Source organism: Podarcis tiliguerta (assembly GCF_965153285.1).
Source record: "Podarcis tiliguerta genome assembly, chromosome: 14".
In the NCBI taxonomy this organism is placed as follows: Eukaryota; Metazoa; Chordata; class Lepidosauria; order Squamata; family Lacertidae; genus Podarcis; species Podarcis tiliguerta.
This window is the reverse complement of record NC_139547.1, coordinates 22,110,216-22,128,405: the sequence shown is the minus strand read 5'-3', so window position 1 is coordinate 22,128,405 and position 18,190 is coordinate 22,110,216. Positions and strand designations below refer to the sequence as shown.

The 18,190-nt window shown below is 40.1% G+C and overlaps 1 protein-coding gene across 8 annotated transcripts in view; it reads left to right on the top strand.

The window, feature by feature from the left end:
- The window catches only part of LRRC28 (leucine rich repeat containing 28), a 51,396-nt gene that overhangs the window by 11,610 nt on the left and 21,596 nt on the right, over positions 1-18,190 (top strand). For 6 of the 8 annotated variants that reach the window (XR_014504599.1, XM_083412226.1, XM_083412223.1 and 3 more), the window contains one exon: positions 741-878. The exons of the other annotated variants lie outside the window; for them this stretch is intronic. Coding sequence is in view for 3 of the 6 variants with exons in the window: in XM_083412226.1 (XP_083268352.1) it covers positions 741-878 (138 nt within the window). In the remaining 3 variants the exon portion in view is untranslated. The remainder of the gene's footprint in view (positions 1-740; positions 879-18,190) is intronic. 8 annotated transcript variants of the gene reach the window in all.

Below are 18,190 nucleotides of genomic sequence, written 5' to 3'. Positions count from 1 at the left end.
GTGCTGACAGCCAGTGCTGCATAAAGTGCTTTGCAAGCTGGTTCTTGGACACTGGGAAGCACTGCACAGTGCCTGCAAATACCCATTCAGCCAATCCTCACCCTTACATATATAGTGTCAGGTGTAGGATAAGTAGATGTGGCTTTCTTGAAACAACCTCATGGATGAAAGGAAGGCTGGATTAGACCCACAATCGTACAACATATTTTAGCCCACTCCTCAAAACTAAATTGCCAGTAATATTCAGTTCTGACATGGTTTTGACACCTATTTATTCAGCATGTAGGGATGAGATACTGGCTGTGTTTCTGTGCCACATTAAACAACGTCATGAGCTGAAATGAACAAGAGTGGGCATTAGGCTTAGGCACTGCTCTCCTCCCGCACATCCGGCAGCAGAAATTTGGCAACACTTACTCATTGCTTGAAGCTGGCTTGTTTTAAAACTGACAAGTGTTTGTTACAACCGTGATCCCTGGTTCACATGCAGTGACAAGCTGAGATTACTTGAAAATGAAAGTAAACGCTGCCAAAGTCCTCCTGGCACCTTGGAAGGGGGTGGAGTGCATGAACATGAGATTTGCTTGGGCCTCTTCCAACTCTTGTACATTATGCAGAACCATGGTTCAGCTTTATGTGTGAATGCAGCCATCATAGAAGTCTATCTCATTCTTTTATTAAAGTTTTAGTGCTTTTATTGGGTCGGATTTATTCCTTGTCATTTTTCTTCTTCTTTGAAGCAATTGGCTCCCTCGTTAAACTGCAGTTTTTAGACTTGAGTGACAATGCTCTTGAAATTGTATGCCCAGAGATTGGCCGCCTAAGATCTTTACGCCACCTTAGATTGGCTAATAACCAACTGAAGTACTTGCCAGCAGGTAAGGGATCAGCAGCTTTCTGGCTCAAAAAACTGATACGATTATTCCTGTTGATGATTTGCTGTGTGCATTTTCAGTTCTGCTTGTAGATAAATGGTTAGGGCATGTTGGTTAAGCCTGTTAGGTATTGTCCTTGACATACTGGTTGCTTAAATTATAAGCAATAACTTAATTTATTGCTTTCTACCTATGAGATGAATATGGGGTTAAAATTAAATGATTGTTTTAGTGAAAACACAGTGAGTTTGCTGAAGGCGGAATATCCATCACAATCATCTTTGAGCATGCCAAGCCTTTATTCTGTACTGCAGCAAACGTCTTATTATCTGGCAAATTAACTGTATTTTAAAATGGGAACTTCAGAGGAGATTTGGTCACAATGAACGAAGGCTGCCTTAACTGGAATTTACGAAGGACAGAATTTACCAAGACAACAGCATAGTCTTGAGCACGTTTGCATGGAGTCTCAGTGGGGCTTACTGCAGAGTAAGAGAGCTTAAGACTACACTTTTAAGTTTTGGGCGCTTTTTTTGCAAAATAAGTTGTTGTGCATTCTTCATAAAGGTGCTGCAGCCCTGTATTAAGTGCAGAAAGAGAGTTGACTATGTTAATTCTTCATTGAAACAGGGAGCCAAATGTGTGGTGGCAATAATTCAAATTCTATCATATTGTGAACATTCCGTAAATCCAGAACATTTTTTTTACTGAAAACTGCTAAAAATTATCATTAATGTTTCAGAAATACCAATTTCAAAAGAGAATGTCTGAATATTCTTGAACTTCTAAAATTTATGCTGTGCACGCACACTATAAAAGCAAGGTTTGTTCAAAGAAGAGCTGGAGTATTTTTACAGAACTTAACACATGACTTTAACAGATTCAAAAAAGGAGAACTTCAGAAAGAATAATTTACATTATGGAATGATTGACTGCATGTTGCTTAGGAAATAGTCTTTACCGTACAAGGAAGCGGCATTTATTTCCTCCATTTATATGAAAATGGGACATTAAACGTCTTCCTCCTGTGTGTTCAAATCTTTAGGTATGTGAATACTTCTTAAATAGCTAAATATATCACCAGTTGTTAACCATCAGACAGTCTAGCAAAAGGTCCCGTGTATATTGAAGTGCTGGTGCAGAGTCAGCTTGTCTAAGGACCTCTAACCAGCTCTTTATTTTCCCCAAATGCTGTCAGTTTTTCATTTGCACAGTGTGTATTAATCTTGCCCAGCCTGTGATAATCTTCCATTTCTGCTAGGAAATTGACTCTGCTGATCTGTTTTCATTGAGTGCTTTCTTTCTGTCATTACTTTGCAAGCACTTTTCAAACAGGTTTCCTTTCATGGTTGCAGAGCCTGTGAGTATTTTGGCTCATAATCCCTCTTAAGTAGCTTCTCTTTATCAAGATCATGAGTGGGATGGTTGGTATTGTGACAGCTTTTCTAAATAGCTTGATAAGTTCTATTCGCTCTATTCTAGCAAGGGGTTTGCAGTGGGCTTACAAAGTACAGTATTCCTAGAGCATTAGTAAGATGAAGCTTACTCCAGTGTTAGCTACATTTCCATCAGCAAGAATGCTGATTTTGTGAAATGGTTGTAGCTGCTTTTAAAATAGGCCTCCTGCTAGGTGAGATGCCATGTTAAGCACAGAGCGCTCTTAAGTTGGTGTTGCCAGGGATGCTCTCTGTGGGTTGTATCCAGTACTCTCTGTCTGTCTTGTGCTAGCAGACAGGTGAGTTGCAGAACAGAAGAAATAATGTAGCAGTTGTGTTAGTGGAAGTTCAGAGTGCAACAGATTACACAGTCTTTTGTGCAACAAAATTACTAGCAGCCTGCTTATGCATTCTCTTGCTCTGCAATCTTCCACTGGCACAAAACATTTTGCCAGTGGAACAAGGATACCACTAGGTGTGTTTAACTTAGCACATTTGTGCAAAACTGTTTATGAGCAGGAAGACCATCTTTGGCTCTAACTCAATGTTCTTCTATAATTCTCACAATAGCCCCATAGCAAAGGTTGTTATCCTCATATTGCAGATATAGGGTTTGTGGTTAAGGGAATAGTAACTTGTATAAAATCACTCAGTTAGCAGGTGCCAGAGTGGGGATGTGAACTAGGGTATTCCTGATTCATAGCCTACTCTCAAATACTACTGCTAGTAGTAGTAGTAGTAGTAGTAGTACTAATAATAATAATAATATGTTGGGCAGCTTTCAACATATATAAAAACAAAATAAAACATTGAGCCATAAATAGCTTCCCTATACAGGGCTGCCTTCAGGTGTCAGGATCCTCTCTCCAAAAACCTATAGGCCTGTCTTTATAGTCTACCAGAAGTATCCCCCAACTTTCCCCATTTTTGTCTCCTGGGCTTCTGCTCCCAACACCTTAAAAGCAAAAGGTCTTATTTTATGCTCCTTCTCCCTCTTTGTCTGCATGGTGTCGTATTCCACTGTGCACTTTCTTCACCATCTCTTAATATAAGTCCCTCTGTTGGCATCTTCAGTCTCCAACCCTGAAGAGAACTACCCTCTTCCCTGCTCAGAGCCGCTATACTATTCTATAAAATATGTTAATAGAATTGTAATGTGTGAGTGTTGTTGTCTGTAGGGCTATTGAAATATCCTTCATGCTTTTAGAAATACTCTCTGTTTTGCCCCATAACCTCCCAATTCTTAGCAGTATCAGATTTGGAAGTTTAACAGATACAGTGGTACCTCAGGTTACATACACTTCAGGTTACATACGCTTCAGGTTACACACTCTGCTAACCCAGAAATAGTGCTTCAGGTTAAGAACTTTGCTTCAGGATAAGAACAGAAATTGGGCTCAGGCGGCGCAGCAGCAGCAGGAGGCCCCATTAGCTAAAGTGGTGCTTCAGGTTAAGAACAGTTTCAGGTTAAGTACGGACCTCCGGAACAAATTAAGTACTTAACCCGAGGTACCACTGTACTGAGCAGTAGATAAAAATCAGCTATTGGTTAAGTTTTTTAAAATTATTACTTTGTAGTTATACTCTAATTAAATGCCCATGACTTACATAAGTTTTAATTAAAATGCTATTAAAGAGATGAACAGCTCTATTTAGGAGATGGACTGTGTCTTTGTTTAGAAAACACCTACCACGTTTTGGCATGCTTGCAGTATAACTCTTCCCTTTGATAAATATAAAGACATTCTTGTCAGCTAGTGATTAGATCATAGGATTTGGCATCAGGCAAGCAGAGTTAATTCCAGGTCCTGCTGTTGAATCTGTGTGGCCTCTTTTTACCCATCTTTGAAGTGTTACTTGAACTTTATACATTCCGCAAACTAAATCTTGAAAAATTCCAAACCATTACAAGTTCAATAGTGGAAAGGGAAATACGGTTAGCCAAAACTGAAACACTTGGATTAAATAATCTTTGTGTATTTCAGGGGAAAAGAAAAACTTTTGAGGTTATTACACAACATTTTTTCCTTCTTGGTTTCTGAATAGAGACAGTAATTACACTGGCTCATTCAAATCAACCAGAAAATTTTTGGATTCGCTCTTCACTCATACAAGCCATTGGAAACCATTTTTTATTCGTTCTTTATTTATTTTTACATTGAGTGAACTGTTTCAAGCCATCAGTGGTTATGTGAAGCAATTTTTAAAATGGATGTTGCAGGGCAATATGTGGTTATCTCTGGCAGTAATTCAATCAAATGATTCTGAGTAAGAACCTGGATTTTTGGTACCTTCAGGAATGATTCTTTTCCTGGCTTATTCTGTATTTTCTCCAATATTTTGGATGCTAACTAATTTCTGTTATCTTTGTTGTTTCCTCTCCCAAATTTTCTGACTACTGCAGAAGTAAGTCTAGGCTGCACAATCAATTCCTTGTTATCTACGGTAGATGTAGCAGGCCAACTCTCTGTGACATTTTAGTTGGTCCTAATACAGTATTAGACATTAATCTTCCTTTTGGATTTTGTTAATAAACTAACAGGTGTGTGAAACCCTTGTCTCTTTCACCACTTTATGACATATCAGCGATGAACCTATTTATCTACCAAAAGAAATGTTGTGTGCAAGGCCTGTCAAAAAGTATTATTAACAGTTTAGAAAGTTGGTACATATAAACTATGCTAATAATGTCTCTATGTGCACTGCTCCTATCCAGATGTTTTGTGGTTTTATTAAAATATTTTCACTCAGCATGAAATTAATTTTTGAGATTTGATCTCCTGGGATATGGTGCTGGCTTAAATAGTATACAAATTTCAGAAAGAGTAGTGGGCATTTCACCGGGAGAAATGGAGTTGTTTTTTTAGATAAGTTTTACATAACAAATTTTAATTCAAACAAATCATCCACATCATTTAGGATTCCCTGAATCCATTGACTTCCTTCCACCCTTCCATGGTTACTTTCCCCAACTGCTTCCCTTCTTTTCTCTTAATTTTTAAAGAAAAATAACCCTTTTTTACATAGATTTTCATACATTACAAGCATTACTCAAATCCTGCCAAAGTTTTTAGTTGTTTACAGTGTTCTCTTAAATACATTATAAATTTTCCCCATTCCTTCTTAAAATTCTTCTCTTCCTGGTTTCTGATTTTCCCAGTCAATTTTCGTCATTTCGGCGCAGTCCATCATCTTCATCAGCCATTCATCTCTGGTTGGAACGAGAAATTGAGTTTTTATTCTATCCCAACTTGAGTGTACTGTATCTTAATTAGGTTTTGATGTACATTATGTTCATTGCCCTCAGTAGAATAACTGCATGTTACTCCTCTACATTATGAAACTGATGTGTGATGCAGCAACCTCATAGAGAATTTGGACATCCTTTGGCAACATAAAACAGGCCTTCAGCTGTATAGTCCTGCTAACTTTGCCCTGCTGACCTTGGAGCCTAAGACATGAGTAATTGTCATCAGCTGATCTATTTAATCTTTGGTTAGGTTGCTGCTTAAGATTCTTCTACAACTTTGTTAGTGACCTGTGCATGCTTCCTGTGAAAAAGCCAAACAAAGGAAAAACTGATTTGTCCAATCTCCCTCCCTCCCTTCATGGTTTCTGCCCAAAATGGCTGCTGCCAACCAACAAAACACAAACAAGTAAAGAAGTGTGCGAACACCAGCTGTTTGGATATCTGAACCAGTTGTCTGTGTGGCAAGGTTTGGGTATAATTCTTTGGGTTCGGATAACTGAGATTTTGGATAATGAGCATTCCAACAGTGGGGCCTTTGTGTATAGGGATTATTCCATTCTGACTCTCACGTTAATTAGTACAGATATTGAAATGTAGGAAAGACATGGCAACTTCAGACATAACTCTACATTCATGTCTTAATACTCCATTGCTGCAGACAATGCTCCTGTCAAGATCAGATTTTGCTACAAGTGAAAAAAGCTTTATGCTTTCTTTATCTCATATCTTTGAAAGACTGTTCTGACAACTAGGTCTTATTAACATATACTGGTTTTATTTATAAGCACAATAAAGTTAAGTTAATTTTTTAATGTCTAACAAGATTTGGAAGTTCTTAAGTTTTTGTTTCAGAAGCATGTTGCTTATAAAACTTTCAGGTTATAGCATCTTACTGTAAGATTTAATTAAATATAGGCTTATGTTTACTCAGCAAACATTAACAGTTAATTATAGATTTACTAAGTGAAAAGCTTCATGTTTTGCCAACTTTTATGGTAAGTGAATTAATTAAGCAGAGTTGGCAATGACTTAAGCTCCCAAGCCATTCTGTGGTAAAGTTGCCTTTCAAATACTATTTGTATTACTGCCTTAAGAAAATAGGACTTTGAAAGCAGTCCTGAAGCAACATACTCCAGAATTTAGCTAGGCTACTTCAGAGTAAATGCCTTTAGCCCAATTGGTTATAATTAAGTACAGGGAACTTGAGTTGAGCTGCCCATGATTGTACCCCCAAGGTCTTTATGCCTGCAAAGAGCTAGTTTGTGCATAACTTTGAAAAGCACATTTTACATGTCGTGGGGCAAAAGGGGTCACAAACCTTTCTTGGGTGTCCTTTCCTACACATGCAGGCTTTCAAACAGGGTGTGGACAGATTGAACCTAGTACTAAATACCATGGTTTAGTGTGATGTGAACAAGCATAGCCACTTCCCAAGCTCGTGAACGCCTCTCTCCTCTCCGAAATGACTGGAAGGAGAAGGTAGAAGCTTTTGCTCTCCTTAAACAAAATGCATGACATTATTCAAAACTTTACTCTGCATATCCTACGCTGTGTTTTAGCGTTATACTTTTCCTTCAACCCAAACTAAATTGTCTTACAGGCTTCCTGTAGTCAGCTTCTATGTTGAGTATAGTCATAAAGGTGAAACTTTTTTTCCATTTTAAAATACCTATCTGGTTATCTAAAGGAGTAGGTGAATCTTATTTTCAGAACAGTGTATTTTATAGACCAAAGAATCAGAGGATACCACTTCTAAATATAGAATCTACAGTTTTGTATTGCATCTAATTTCATCCTTCCTTGTACCATTAATCTTGCAAAGCAAGTTATAACTACATGTTCATCACTGCGAGCATTTATAATATAACCTGGGAATGATCATTCATTATGTCAAAATCTGTTTTGCTTAGCAATTTGCATTGGTAGTTTGGATCTACCAATGTGCTGGGGCTGAAAAGTTCTCTTCCCTTCTTTCCCCCATCCCCATCAGAACTTTCCTCCTTGGTTGCCAAGAAATACAACATATGTGTTTAGTATTCATGCAGATGAAGATCCCTCTAAAATGCTTCCCAGTTGCTGTTTTTTTCCTGTTCAAAAATTCCTCAATGCCCTACTTAGTATTTCTCAAGAGAGCTAAGTACTAACTATGGCAGCAATGTTGTCACGAAGAAGTAGTACTTAAAATCCTTGCCCCTTTTCTTGGCTAAACTAATACGTTTTACATTTGCTTTTCAAAATGTCCAACATAACAATTTTATATTCCAGTTCTATCGTTGGGTAGTTAAATGATACAGTAATCTGTAATTCTAATATGTGGTTTCAGTAGTGCGCTGCAGAATATTCCTGGGAGTGAGAAATCTTGATTATAGCCTTTAATTTTCTTCTTCTGTGTGTGCCATTGTATTTCAGTGCAGCTGCATGCACCAATAAAGATTATATATGCCAGCCTTGGAAGGATTTTGGCTTAACAGAGAAGCTGTAAACCCAGCGGTAGCCCCCATGGTACCCTCCAGATGTTGTTGGACTTCAGCCCTCTTCAACTCCAGCCAGCATGGCCCAATGGTCAGGGAAGACAGGAGCTGTAGTCTGCCAACATCTGGAGAGCACCAGGTTGTCTGATCCTGCTGCAGACCAATGATGCTGACCCTTTCTGTTTCGCAATTGGCACAGGCACAGTTCCCCCCGCTTCCCTAATTTAGTAACAGGCATAAAAATATGTGCAACAGGACGGGGTTTGGTATGTCAGGCACACTTCCAGGAGTATGGTGTTAAGTGAATGGACCTGTGGGGGTTTGAGGAGAACATTGTTACATGAGCATTTAACTCTTGCCAGCCCCTTGGCAACGTTTAAAGCAGTGCTGTAGTCTAAGCAAAGTAGGTTGCTTGAAACATGAGTACTTGCTTTCAAAAGGCTGTATCTAATTAGTACATTATTTTTTTATAGATTATTGCAGCCAGGAAAACACTCGACAGGAAAAAGGATGCTTCTATGCTATTTGTCTTGAACTACCACAGAAATCGGGGTGGAATGGGAACGCTTTCTTAGCTTGCTGATAGAGAACATTATGCACTTTGATTACCATGTTGAGCTAGTTGACAGTTTTGACAGTATGCAAAACACAGATTGGCATAGTTTCTAGCACATATTCCCCCCCCCCCCACATTTTGTTTTGTTTTTTTCACTGATTTAAGGGATTTCTGAAATCGATGCATCCAGTGCATTGATCTTGGTTTATGTTGTAGTCCAGTATATTTTGTTCATAAAGATGTTACAAAGAAACAGTTTAATAATGACATTTGTTTAATAATAATAATAACAACATGTGTTATGATTGTACTAGCAGTCTTCTTTTTAGCAGATTTGCCAGTGAGAGCAAATCCCCACTTAGCCATGACTGTGTTCTTAGGATAAAATTGAGAAAGGGGAGTAACCATGTATGCTTCCTTGATCTCCTTGGAGAAAAGAAGGGTTAATAAAAGGTCTGAAATGCCATTTGGATATGATGTAGAGGAATTATCTATCTGCTTCCCCTCCCTTTACCCTGTTCAATAATTTCTGGTGCGGTCAATGAGTCTTTGAATGGAAAGTGTGTAAACCTGTTGTGTAATTCCTTTTGGTTTTAGATTTTGAGGTCACATACACTTTGGGCAAACACTAAAAAATGTGACTAGATTGCAGAATTAAAATGATTTGATTTGCATAGCCTATAGAAAATGCTATTAAATCTTCTAGGCTTTTTACAATAGAAATGGAAGACGATTTTCTATCAAAATCCTGATCTACCCTGTGTTTCAGAAGTCATGTGTTTATGGAACTGTGCTGTAAACTCTTTGCCTGATACAACTTGTGGCACCATGTTAAATCTTGCTTTTGAAAACCCCTTTTGTTAATGTCATGTTGTATTTTGTAGTGCGTAGTAAAACCTGTAATGCCACTATACACTAGCTGCAGACTTTTTTGTCGCTATAAAGTCTGAAATAGCTTAGTGTTCCATTCTTTTGTTCATAGAAAGGGGTTTGTGTGTGTTGTGATGGATATGAAAGCACATTCAGATAGACTGTTTAAATTATGCTTTACCATTTTTCTTTGGTTTTGTTTCACATGTAGAATTGCCTAGCTTCAGTATGTATGGTAGAAATTATATACAAAAGAAAAGCAATTTATTTTGTTTCTGTTTCAATGTGGGAACTTAATTCAACATTGGCTATGTAATCAGCTAGTGTGATTTATTAATGGGTTTAAGATTAGGATTCAAGTCCTCCACTTACAGAGTTTATGTGCAAAAGGAAGGGTGCCTTGAGGGAAGTTGTCCTGATAAGTCTTATTCCCATTGTCTCCTCTAGTGTACTCCCTATTTTAATAAATAAAAATATAATGTAGATATATAAATCTGTGTTAATGCATGCCAAATCTAAACTTGAAGAATATATTATTGCTAGTTCCAGAATAAAGTGAATATCTCTTATTTTATTTGTTTACCTTGAAAGTAGGGCTTATTCCTACCTTGATAAGTAGTTGTTCTATCAGCTAATATGCTTTTCAAGTAGTAATGAACTGCTTTTTCATAAAAGAACACTGAGCTTTCCTGTACCACATTGTAAATAGTTTAATCCTCTCCTCAGACATTAACTTTACCCCTCATTGTGTCTTTATTCTGGGTTGGAGGATTTGAGTCTCCTGACCTTTGATGTTTCCAGTGGCATATTGAGCCAAAGGCCAGAAGACCAGAGGGGAAGTTATGGAGCTATACTTAAGTTAAAAGAACATTAAGTTGTCAGGGCTGCTTTGATCATTTTCTGAGAACACTGTGATAAAATTCAGATAAAGAGCCGCAGGCTGTAGCATCAAAACAATACACTGGTGGTGTTGTTTTTAATGTAGATGTATGCACTTTAACATCGTCCGAAGAAGAAGAAGAATCATCTGCCAGTGAGAATTGATTAGGAATGGCATACGTCCCTAAAAATGATCAAATTGGGTGGTTCTATATGGTGATGGTATCCTTTGGAAATAATATTTTATATTGCTTTTATGATTACCGTATTTTTCGCCCCATAGGGCGCAACGGCCCATAGGATGCACCTAGGTTTTTTTTGGGGGGGGGGATAAAGAAAACAATTTTTATTTCCCCCCAGGCTTCCCCTGACTCCAGCCCCCAGAACAGGCAGCTCTCCGCAAGCCTTCGGAGACTGGCGCGACTTCCCGCCGGGCTCCCACGCCTTGCGGATATCTGCCTGAAGCCCAAACCAGGTCGGAGGACAGCAGGAAGGCACACTGCGCCTCCCCGCTTTCCCCCGAGCTTGTGGGGCTGGCGGCGGGGAGAAGCGTGCTTCTCCCCACCGCCAGCCTCCAAACCAGGTCGGGGAACCGAAGCCCGGGGGGCGCTGTGCAGGCTTCGAGATGCAGGCTGCTATCCGCAAGCCTAGGGAGCCTGACGGGAACTCCTGCGGGCTCCCAAGGCTTGCAGAGAGCTTCCTGAAGCCTGAATTCACCCCATAGGATGCACACACATTTCCCCTTCATTTTTGGAGGAGGAAAAGTGCGTCTATAGGGCAAAAAATACGGTATAATTGTATTGAATTGTGTATGTATAATTGCAGACAGACACTTAAAATAGTTAGATTCAGCATGGTTTTGTTCTGTGTTTCAACTTGTAGTAAAGATAACTTGTACACTTGGAATTCTGAGTTTCCATTTGCACCGATAAGTTTAGCGCTCTTCAGAGAAAGAGACTCAGAAGGGAAGCAAGTGAGGGCATCACCATTACATCTTGTGCTTGTCCACCTGTCTTTCCCCATCATCAGGGCCATGGAATAGCAGTTGCCCTGTGAGAAAACTATAAGAAAGAAGTAAATGAGAACAGCTGCCTGAATCCAATGGGCTAAGTAGGGAATGCCCCTGTCTCTGGAACAGGGATCATGCAGCTGTGTGCATAACTCTGCAAACCCATACAAATTCAGGAGACTTTCCAGTGTAACCTTAGTTGGAGGAGGTAGAGCTGTTATTTGCTGTTTTGCTCAGCATGACATATGAATGTGGATGTTTTCAGCCAAAAGAGCCATGGCAGCTAAGGAGTCCAGATCGGCAATTAGATGTCTCAGATGGTAGTTTTCACAGAGAATAGAGCTAGGTAGGTGACTTTGTGGACATGGGAAACAAACCTGGGTGGAATCTATGCACATATAAAAACTGTTCTGAAAAAGCATTTTTAAAAACACATGGAGTTTTCCATAAGGCTCACCATCGCCATCTAGGGTCACATTGTATATTGCATTTAAAACGCACTTAAAACGTTTTATTTGCAGCTGTATAGCTGAGTCCCTGCTGTAATATCAGTGACTTGAAGAAGCAAAGCAAATGCAGAGGGCGGAAGAGGAGGGGAAACAGAAATGCAGGATTGGAGCAAGATCAGACAGCCCCCACAGCACAGGAACCTGAGTCTTCACTATCAATGCTCAGAATATTTGTTTCTTCTTTTAATTTTATTTAATGTATCAAAACATGCAGAAGTTAAAACACACACTCTATGCAAGAAGCACATTTCTGTAACATAAAATGTATTTACTATGTGTTTCAATTAGTAACATAGGCCAGTATAGTAATCACAAGCACATTAAATACAGCCTTGTGTTTAAACAAATTTGGGTATAACGTTGAGTAGGCATGAGGATCTATAAGTACAAAAAGTTAGTAAGAGTTGATATTGCTTGGACAGTTGTTTTCCAGAATACTTGAGCATTGTAACTTTTCTCAGTTGTTGGCACAGCACCAATAGTTAACTATTGCCAACTTTAAAGATCTCTAATCTAATTTAATAGGTGTTAAATGCCATTACATTGCCATTTTTATACAATTGTCTCTTAACATTGAACTCACAGTAAACAAAATTCAAGCTCCAAAAGAAAAGACCAGATTTCTCAAGGAATTTCCTTTTGTAAATCCACCCCCATTTTTGTTGATAATCTTTTACATCTGCAGCATCAGTGCATATTAAAAAATACATTTTTGGAGAAAATCATTCAATCCTTTATTTAAGTATCTTCAGGTAAGGACTTTTCTGTCTGTACAAGTTGGAGAATAGTCACTTCTCAGGAATTCAGTTGATAATGAAAAATAAGGTTCCATATCCCAATGTAAAGAGTTTCACATTGCTAAGATTTGCTAGAGCAACAAGCTTTTTGTAATGGAGGAAAATGGAAACCCCATGAATTAGGAACACTGCACACACTACTATGAGAGGAGCAATCCAATGAGCTTGGTTGGACCCTGTAGAGAAGAAATACAGTGTTAAAAGCATATGGCCATGGGGTCTTGCCCTGGCAGCCATAAATGTGACCCCCTCCCCCCGCAAAAAAAGCCTGCCTTCTGTGTTTTCCTAGGACTTGCCTGGTTGATTGTCAGGTTTTGCTGGTTATTTTCCAGCAGATCCAGGTATCAGCACTTCTGAGCATAATGGCAGCAACAATGCTTGATCCATTACTCTAGTGGCAATCAGGGGAGGGGAAGTCAGGAGGACATTTGAGATGTCAGGCTGCTCCTCCTCCTCTAGTGCTCTAGGAATAAAGCTGTTGGCAAGCCCCCAATACTTATGGGGCGTTCTGGGAAACCCCATGCCCACCATCATGCAGATATCAGAGATTAGTAACAAGGGTTGGGCGGAAGAAGACTCCCTGTCTTTTAGCCATCATAAGGATGCAGTAGTAGACTGCATTCTGACAACTTCACAGGGGAATGGGATTGCCATCTTTGTTTTTCCAGGCCCACTGCACTCCTGAAGTCTACATGCCAGACGGGAGTAACAGGTGCAGCGTTCCCCATCACTTCCTTGAGCTATGTATAGCTTCACCTGTTTATGTTTCTGTCTGTCAAGTATCTTCCAAAAGTACAAGAGCTCTAGGAGAAAAACAGTAGCAGGGATGGCCAATGGACAGAAGATTTGTCCCTGGCCACTGCAGCTGCAGTAGAATGTGCTTGTCATCTGTCTACCATGGAGGAAAGTGTGGAGAACATCTTTTCTTATGGGTACGTTGGTGGCTTCTGTGGAGAAGAGGGACATAAGGATTGTGAGGCATGATGGTCAGCCATTGCAACAGACATTGCATGTGACTGGGTCCCCATTGAGAAAGAGTTACTGAGAGAAGGCGTTTCTACCAGATGCTCTTCATTCTGTGTGCTACATCCAGTGGAGCTGGTGGCAGTGTTTGGGGAAGTATCTCTTTAGGGGATGGTGTTGAAATTAAAAAGTTGCATTGGAACTTTTTTATTCGGTTAACTGTCATCATGCGCCTTGCCTCAGTGCTAGGATGAACATATAATAATAGAATAAAAGGTAAAGGTAAAGAGACCCCTGACCATTAGGTCTAGTCGTGAACGACTCTTGGGTTGCAGCGCTCATCTCACTTTATAATAATAGAATAACATACAATAATATTGTGAGCTTTTTAATTAAAGGGCTGGTGCCACACTGTTTTTATTGCAATTATTTGTATGATGTTTATGTATATCCAGATATAGTTTTAATTTTATCAATATTTAATTGTTTTTTAATGATGATCCCCCCTATGTTTTGGCTGTTCTTATTTTTATCTGTAAGCTACCTTGAGTCCCTGTCAGGGAAGCAGACGAGGTATAAATAAATACATCCTCATCCTCATCATACAGCCATACCTTGGTTTTCAAACACCTTGGGAGTCAAACATTTTGGCTCCCAGACAATTGAAAACCGGAAGTGACTTCCACAGCTTCCGATTGGCTGCAGGAGCTCCCTGCAGCCAAACGGAAGCCGCGCCTTGGTTCTCGAACATTTTGGAAGTCAAACGGACTTCCGGAATGGATTCCATTTGACTTCCAAGGTACCACTGTACCGTGCTGTTTTTTTTACTTTGAAGGTGGCCAGAATCTTTACTGCATAGTTAACGGCTCCTGGGACCACTCATCAACTCCAGGAGGAGAGGGTGTTTTAAATTATTTGCACCACCTATTTTCCAGTTATAATGTTATTGCATTGGGTGGAAGGCCAACCTCTGAGCATAAGATTCTGTCTAGGCTCTGCTGCTTCCAGCTCTGCCCATTTTTTGCCCCTTGCCTTGCAGAGTTTCACTAGCGCAATACAATGTCAATCCACTATGCCCCAGTAACATTTTGTTCCACCAGCACAAGGGGATTTTAGTAGAAATCCAATCCTCACCCACCTAATGTAATCTGAAGTAGGGGTCACACTGTTTGTTTAGATATATGTGTCTTTAACACAAAGGATAAGAAGAAGATGGGATTTTCAGATACGAATGCTTGCTGGAGAGGCAGTGCTGATGAGAAATAGATCTGTCTCGCCCTAAGATATGAAAAATACCTTGGCCTCTGCTGCTCCTGGGTTCCTGCCAGTTTGCCAACTGTAGCTTTGAAGGATTTGGACCTGGCGGTCTTCACAAGACTATTTTTAGTGGCAGAGGAGAAGCTGTATCTCAAAATAGCTAGGCCTTTTACTTGCCAGTCAGCGGTTTTTGGCATTGTGTAGGAAGCTTTCTTCCTTCCACTGGCTATGCTCTATGTAAAAACAAGCCCATTCTGCTATGCTTTTTGTTGTCACAGCCAAACGAGAGTGGCTGAGCTTCAGCAAATCAGTTTTGGGGGGGCATAACATAGCTAGCACATAGCTGAAATCTTATGACCCGTGAATGCAGAATAAAAACGTATGGGCTTTCTCCCACACATTTGCATAGCTTGGGGGCACTGTGCTTGCCCACCCTTTTCTTGTCTGTTCGGCATCAGCTGATGTGACTATTTATGTCTCCCCTTTGCCCCCCTTTCTTCATGGCTCCCCCACCCTCCTTCAAAATATTTCCATGCCTAGCTAGCTGTAGGCCCTGTTCCTCCTTTCTTCTCTTTTCATTTCCTTGCTACTGTGTTTTACCTGCCCTCAGTCATACCATCTTGACTCTACCTTGGCTATTCTTTGCAAAGCTCAACCACCTTTCTCATAGCCTAGCTGCCAAGTCTTGATAGCCTGCAACATCGCCTTTCGCTACGGCATCCATTTCGTAGAGGAATTTCTGAAGCAGTCAAGTTCTGTTGTCACTATTGTTCGTTGGTTTCTATTTGGACTTTATGGAGAAGGAATTCAAGCTTTCAATTAACCTTCTTAGGCTCAAAAACCTGTTTTTGCTATTTTACAGGTTTTTGGGGGTCGGGGGAAGTAATTTTCAAAAAAACAGTTTACAAGAGATTCTGCAAAATACAGTGTTATCGAGCAGATTTTGGGGCCAAACATACACAGTTCATTTACAGTTATAGACCACAGTTGAATAAATACAGACATAAAATAAAACCAAAATAAATAAACCACAGGCACGTGAATGCAAGGAAGGTAGCGACCAGAACTATTTATAACACAGACATAATGGTTAAACATGACAAGATTACAAAACATAGACGCTATTATGTCAAGGAAAAGTAATTAAAGTATTTAAATGCCCCCCGTCACTATTTCAGCCATATTTGTTCATAGTTTTTATTATAAAGTTGAGAAATTGTGTCACCTTTCAGGGTCCTTCTGCTCCTACTTCCTGTTTCATACCCAGCTCCAAGTGCTAAGAGTAACATTGTCTATAGACTTAAGGGTGATGGAGGACTGGACTCAGAGATCTGCCTTCCAACTCAGTAAACCCAGTGGGAGTTTCACTTCTTGGCCTCTCTGTCTTTCCCCCCAGTTCTCCCATACCTCATACTATATCTGCCCAGTCTTCTCACCTGGTTCTAGTTCAGTTCTCCTGTGTTTCTGGCAGTGTTCTAGTTGTACATTTTGAGATTCATTGTGACAGGCCCCATGGCCACACCCTGAGGAGAGTCCAAAAATGCAGGCAGCTGTGCTGATCCATTATGTTATTTATTTACTTACACATGCATGAACTTCACCAAAGGGCATCAGTGCATAGCATAATACCCAATTCATCAAGATAAGTATGAATGCAATCCTGTATATCATTTCCTGGAAGCATGTTCCATTGAACTAAGCAGTGCTCACTTTTGATTTTTTGGGTTTAACTTGTAAAATACATTGAGCTTTAAGGAAATATCTTTAGCCAATTGAAGTTTTTAAATTAGAAATACAATCTGACAACAAAAAACTTTCACTATCTAAACTGCCAGTAGGAAGTAGGAACCCATCAAAGGGGGGAAGTATCCAAACTCTGCTTCATTTATCTGACTTCCCGTATGCTAATCTGTCATAAGCAATGTAAAAATGTGAAACCTCATTATCAGCTCAGGGCTCATCCATACTGTTGTTTAATGTAGACAGTAAGCTTCACTGCCATTCCCACACTTTCAATCTGGATTCTCATTTTTGGAGTATCCCTGGTATGAGAAGATCTGGACTGAGGGAGAGGAAAGTGTGGGAAGGCACTGATTTGGAGGAGAATGTCCTATGGACAACGGAGAATTAATGGAGGTACAGGAAGCTTATTATCCACATTAAATGTCAGCATGGATGAGCCCTCAGTCACTTGTCAGAGCAAAAAGGCTCCATCAGTTACCCTGGTCCTCCAGCAAATGCCATCATCACTCTGAAAAAGCTGTTTGAGCTGCACCCCAGTACACCACTGGTTGCAGATAAGAATCCAGCCCATGTCTGCTGGCTGTTAACTCACCACTTCATCACCCTGCTTCTTCCTCCCTCAAGTAGTGCTGACTCTACCTTTGGATTGTCACATCACAATTTGTCTTTCCTTTTGTGTCAGTATCTTGAGGGAGATGCAAAATTTGTATGCCGTTAAAAGAAAAAGGTCAGAAGAGCCCTGCTGGATCAGGCCAGGTGCCCATCTTAACCCAGCATCCTATTTTCACAGCAGCCAAGCAGATTCCTATGGGAATGTCCCCCCATTTCATATAGCGATTCTGTGGTTAGATTGTTTTGTGTGCATTGGAATCTTTCTTCCTGCCCTACCATGGTCATTGGAAGCAATCTTACTTTAATCAAGATGTGGTGATTGCAGTTTTCATTGCAAGGTTTGCAGAAAACCCATGAGAATTTACAAGAATATTTTCATATTGTTTTGTGAGCCTTTCCCCCATTTAGGGAAAGTAGCTTCTCCTTGCACCTATCAGTTTCTCCATTGTGTCTAATGGAGCTTTAAATTAACATAGTTGCATGTGTACTTGTTGGAAGCAGCCATCATAAAAAGGAGTTAGCACAGCTTTGGGAACAGAGTCTTCTAGAGGCTATGGCAAAGGAAGTATCTAAGTTGCAAAGGAATCTCTTAAGTGCGATACTGCCATGTGTGTAATCCTAAAACATCTCGAGAGCCACTGTGGTGTAGTGGTTAAGAGCGATAGATTTGTAATCTGGGGAACCGGGTTCACGTCTCCGCTCCTCCACCTGCAGCTGCTGGGTGACCTTGGGCCAGTCACACTTCTCTGAAGTCTCTCAGCCCCACTCACCTCACAGAGTGTTTGTTGTGGGGGAGGAAGGGAAAGGAGAATGTTAGCCGCTTTGAGACTCCTTCGGGTAGTGATAAAGCGGGATATCAAATCTAAACTCTTCTTCTTCCAGTAACCTGATTGATGGTATGTCATAAATAAGAGAGCTTAGCAGATGCTGTGAAATTGTTCAGAGCCTGCCATAGTCTTCATA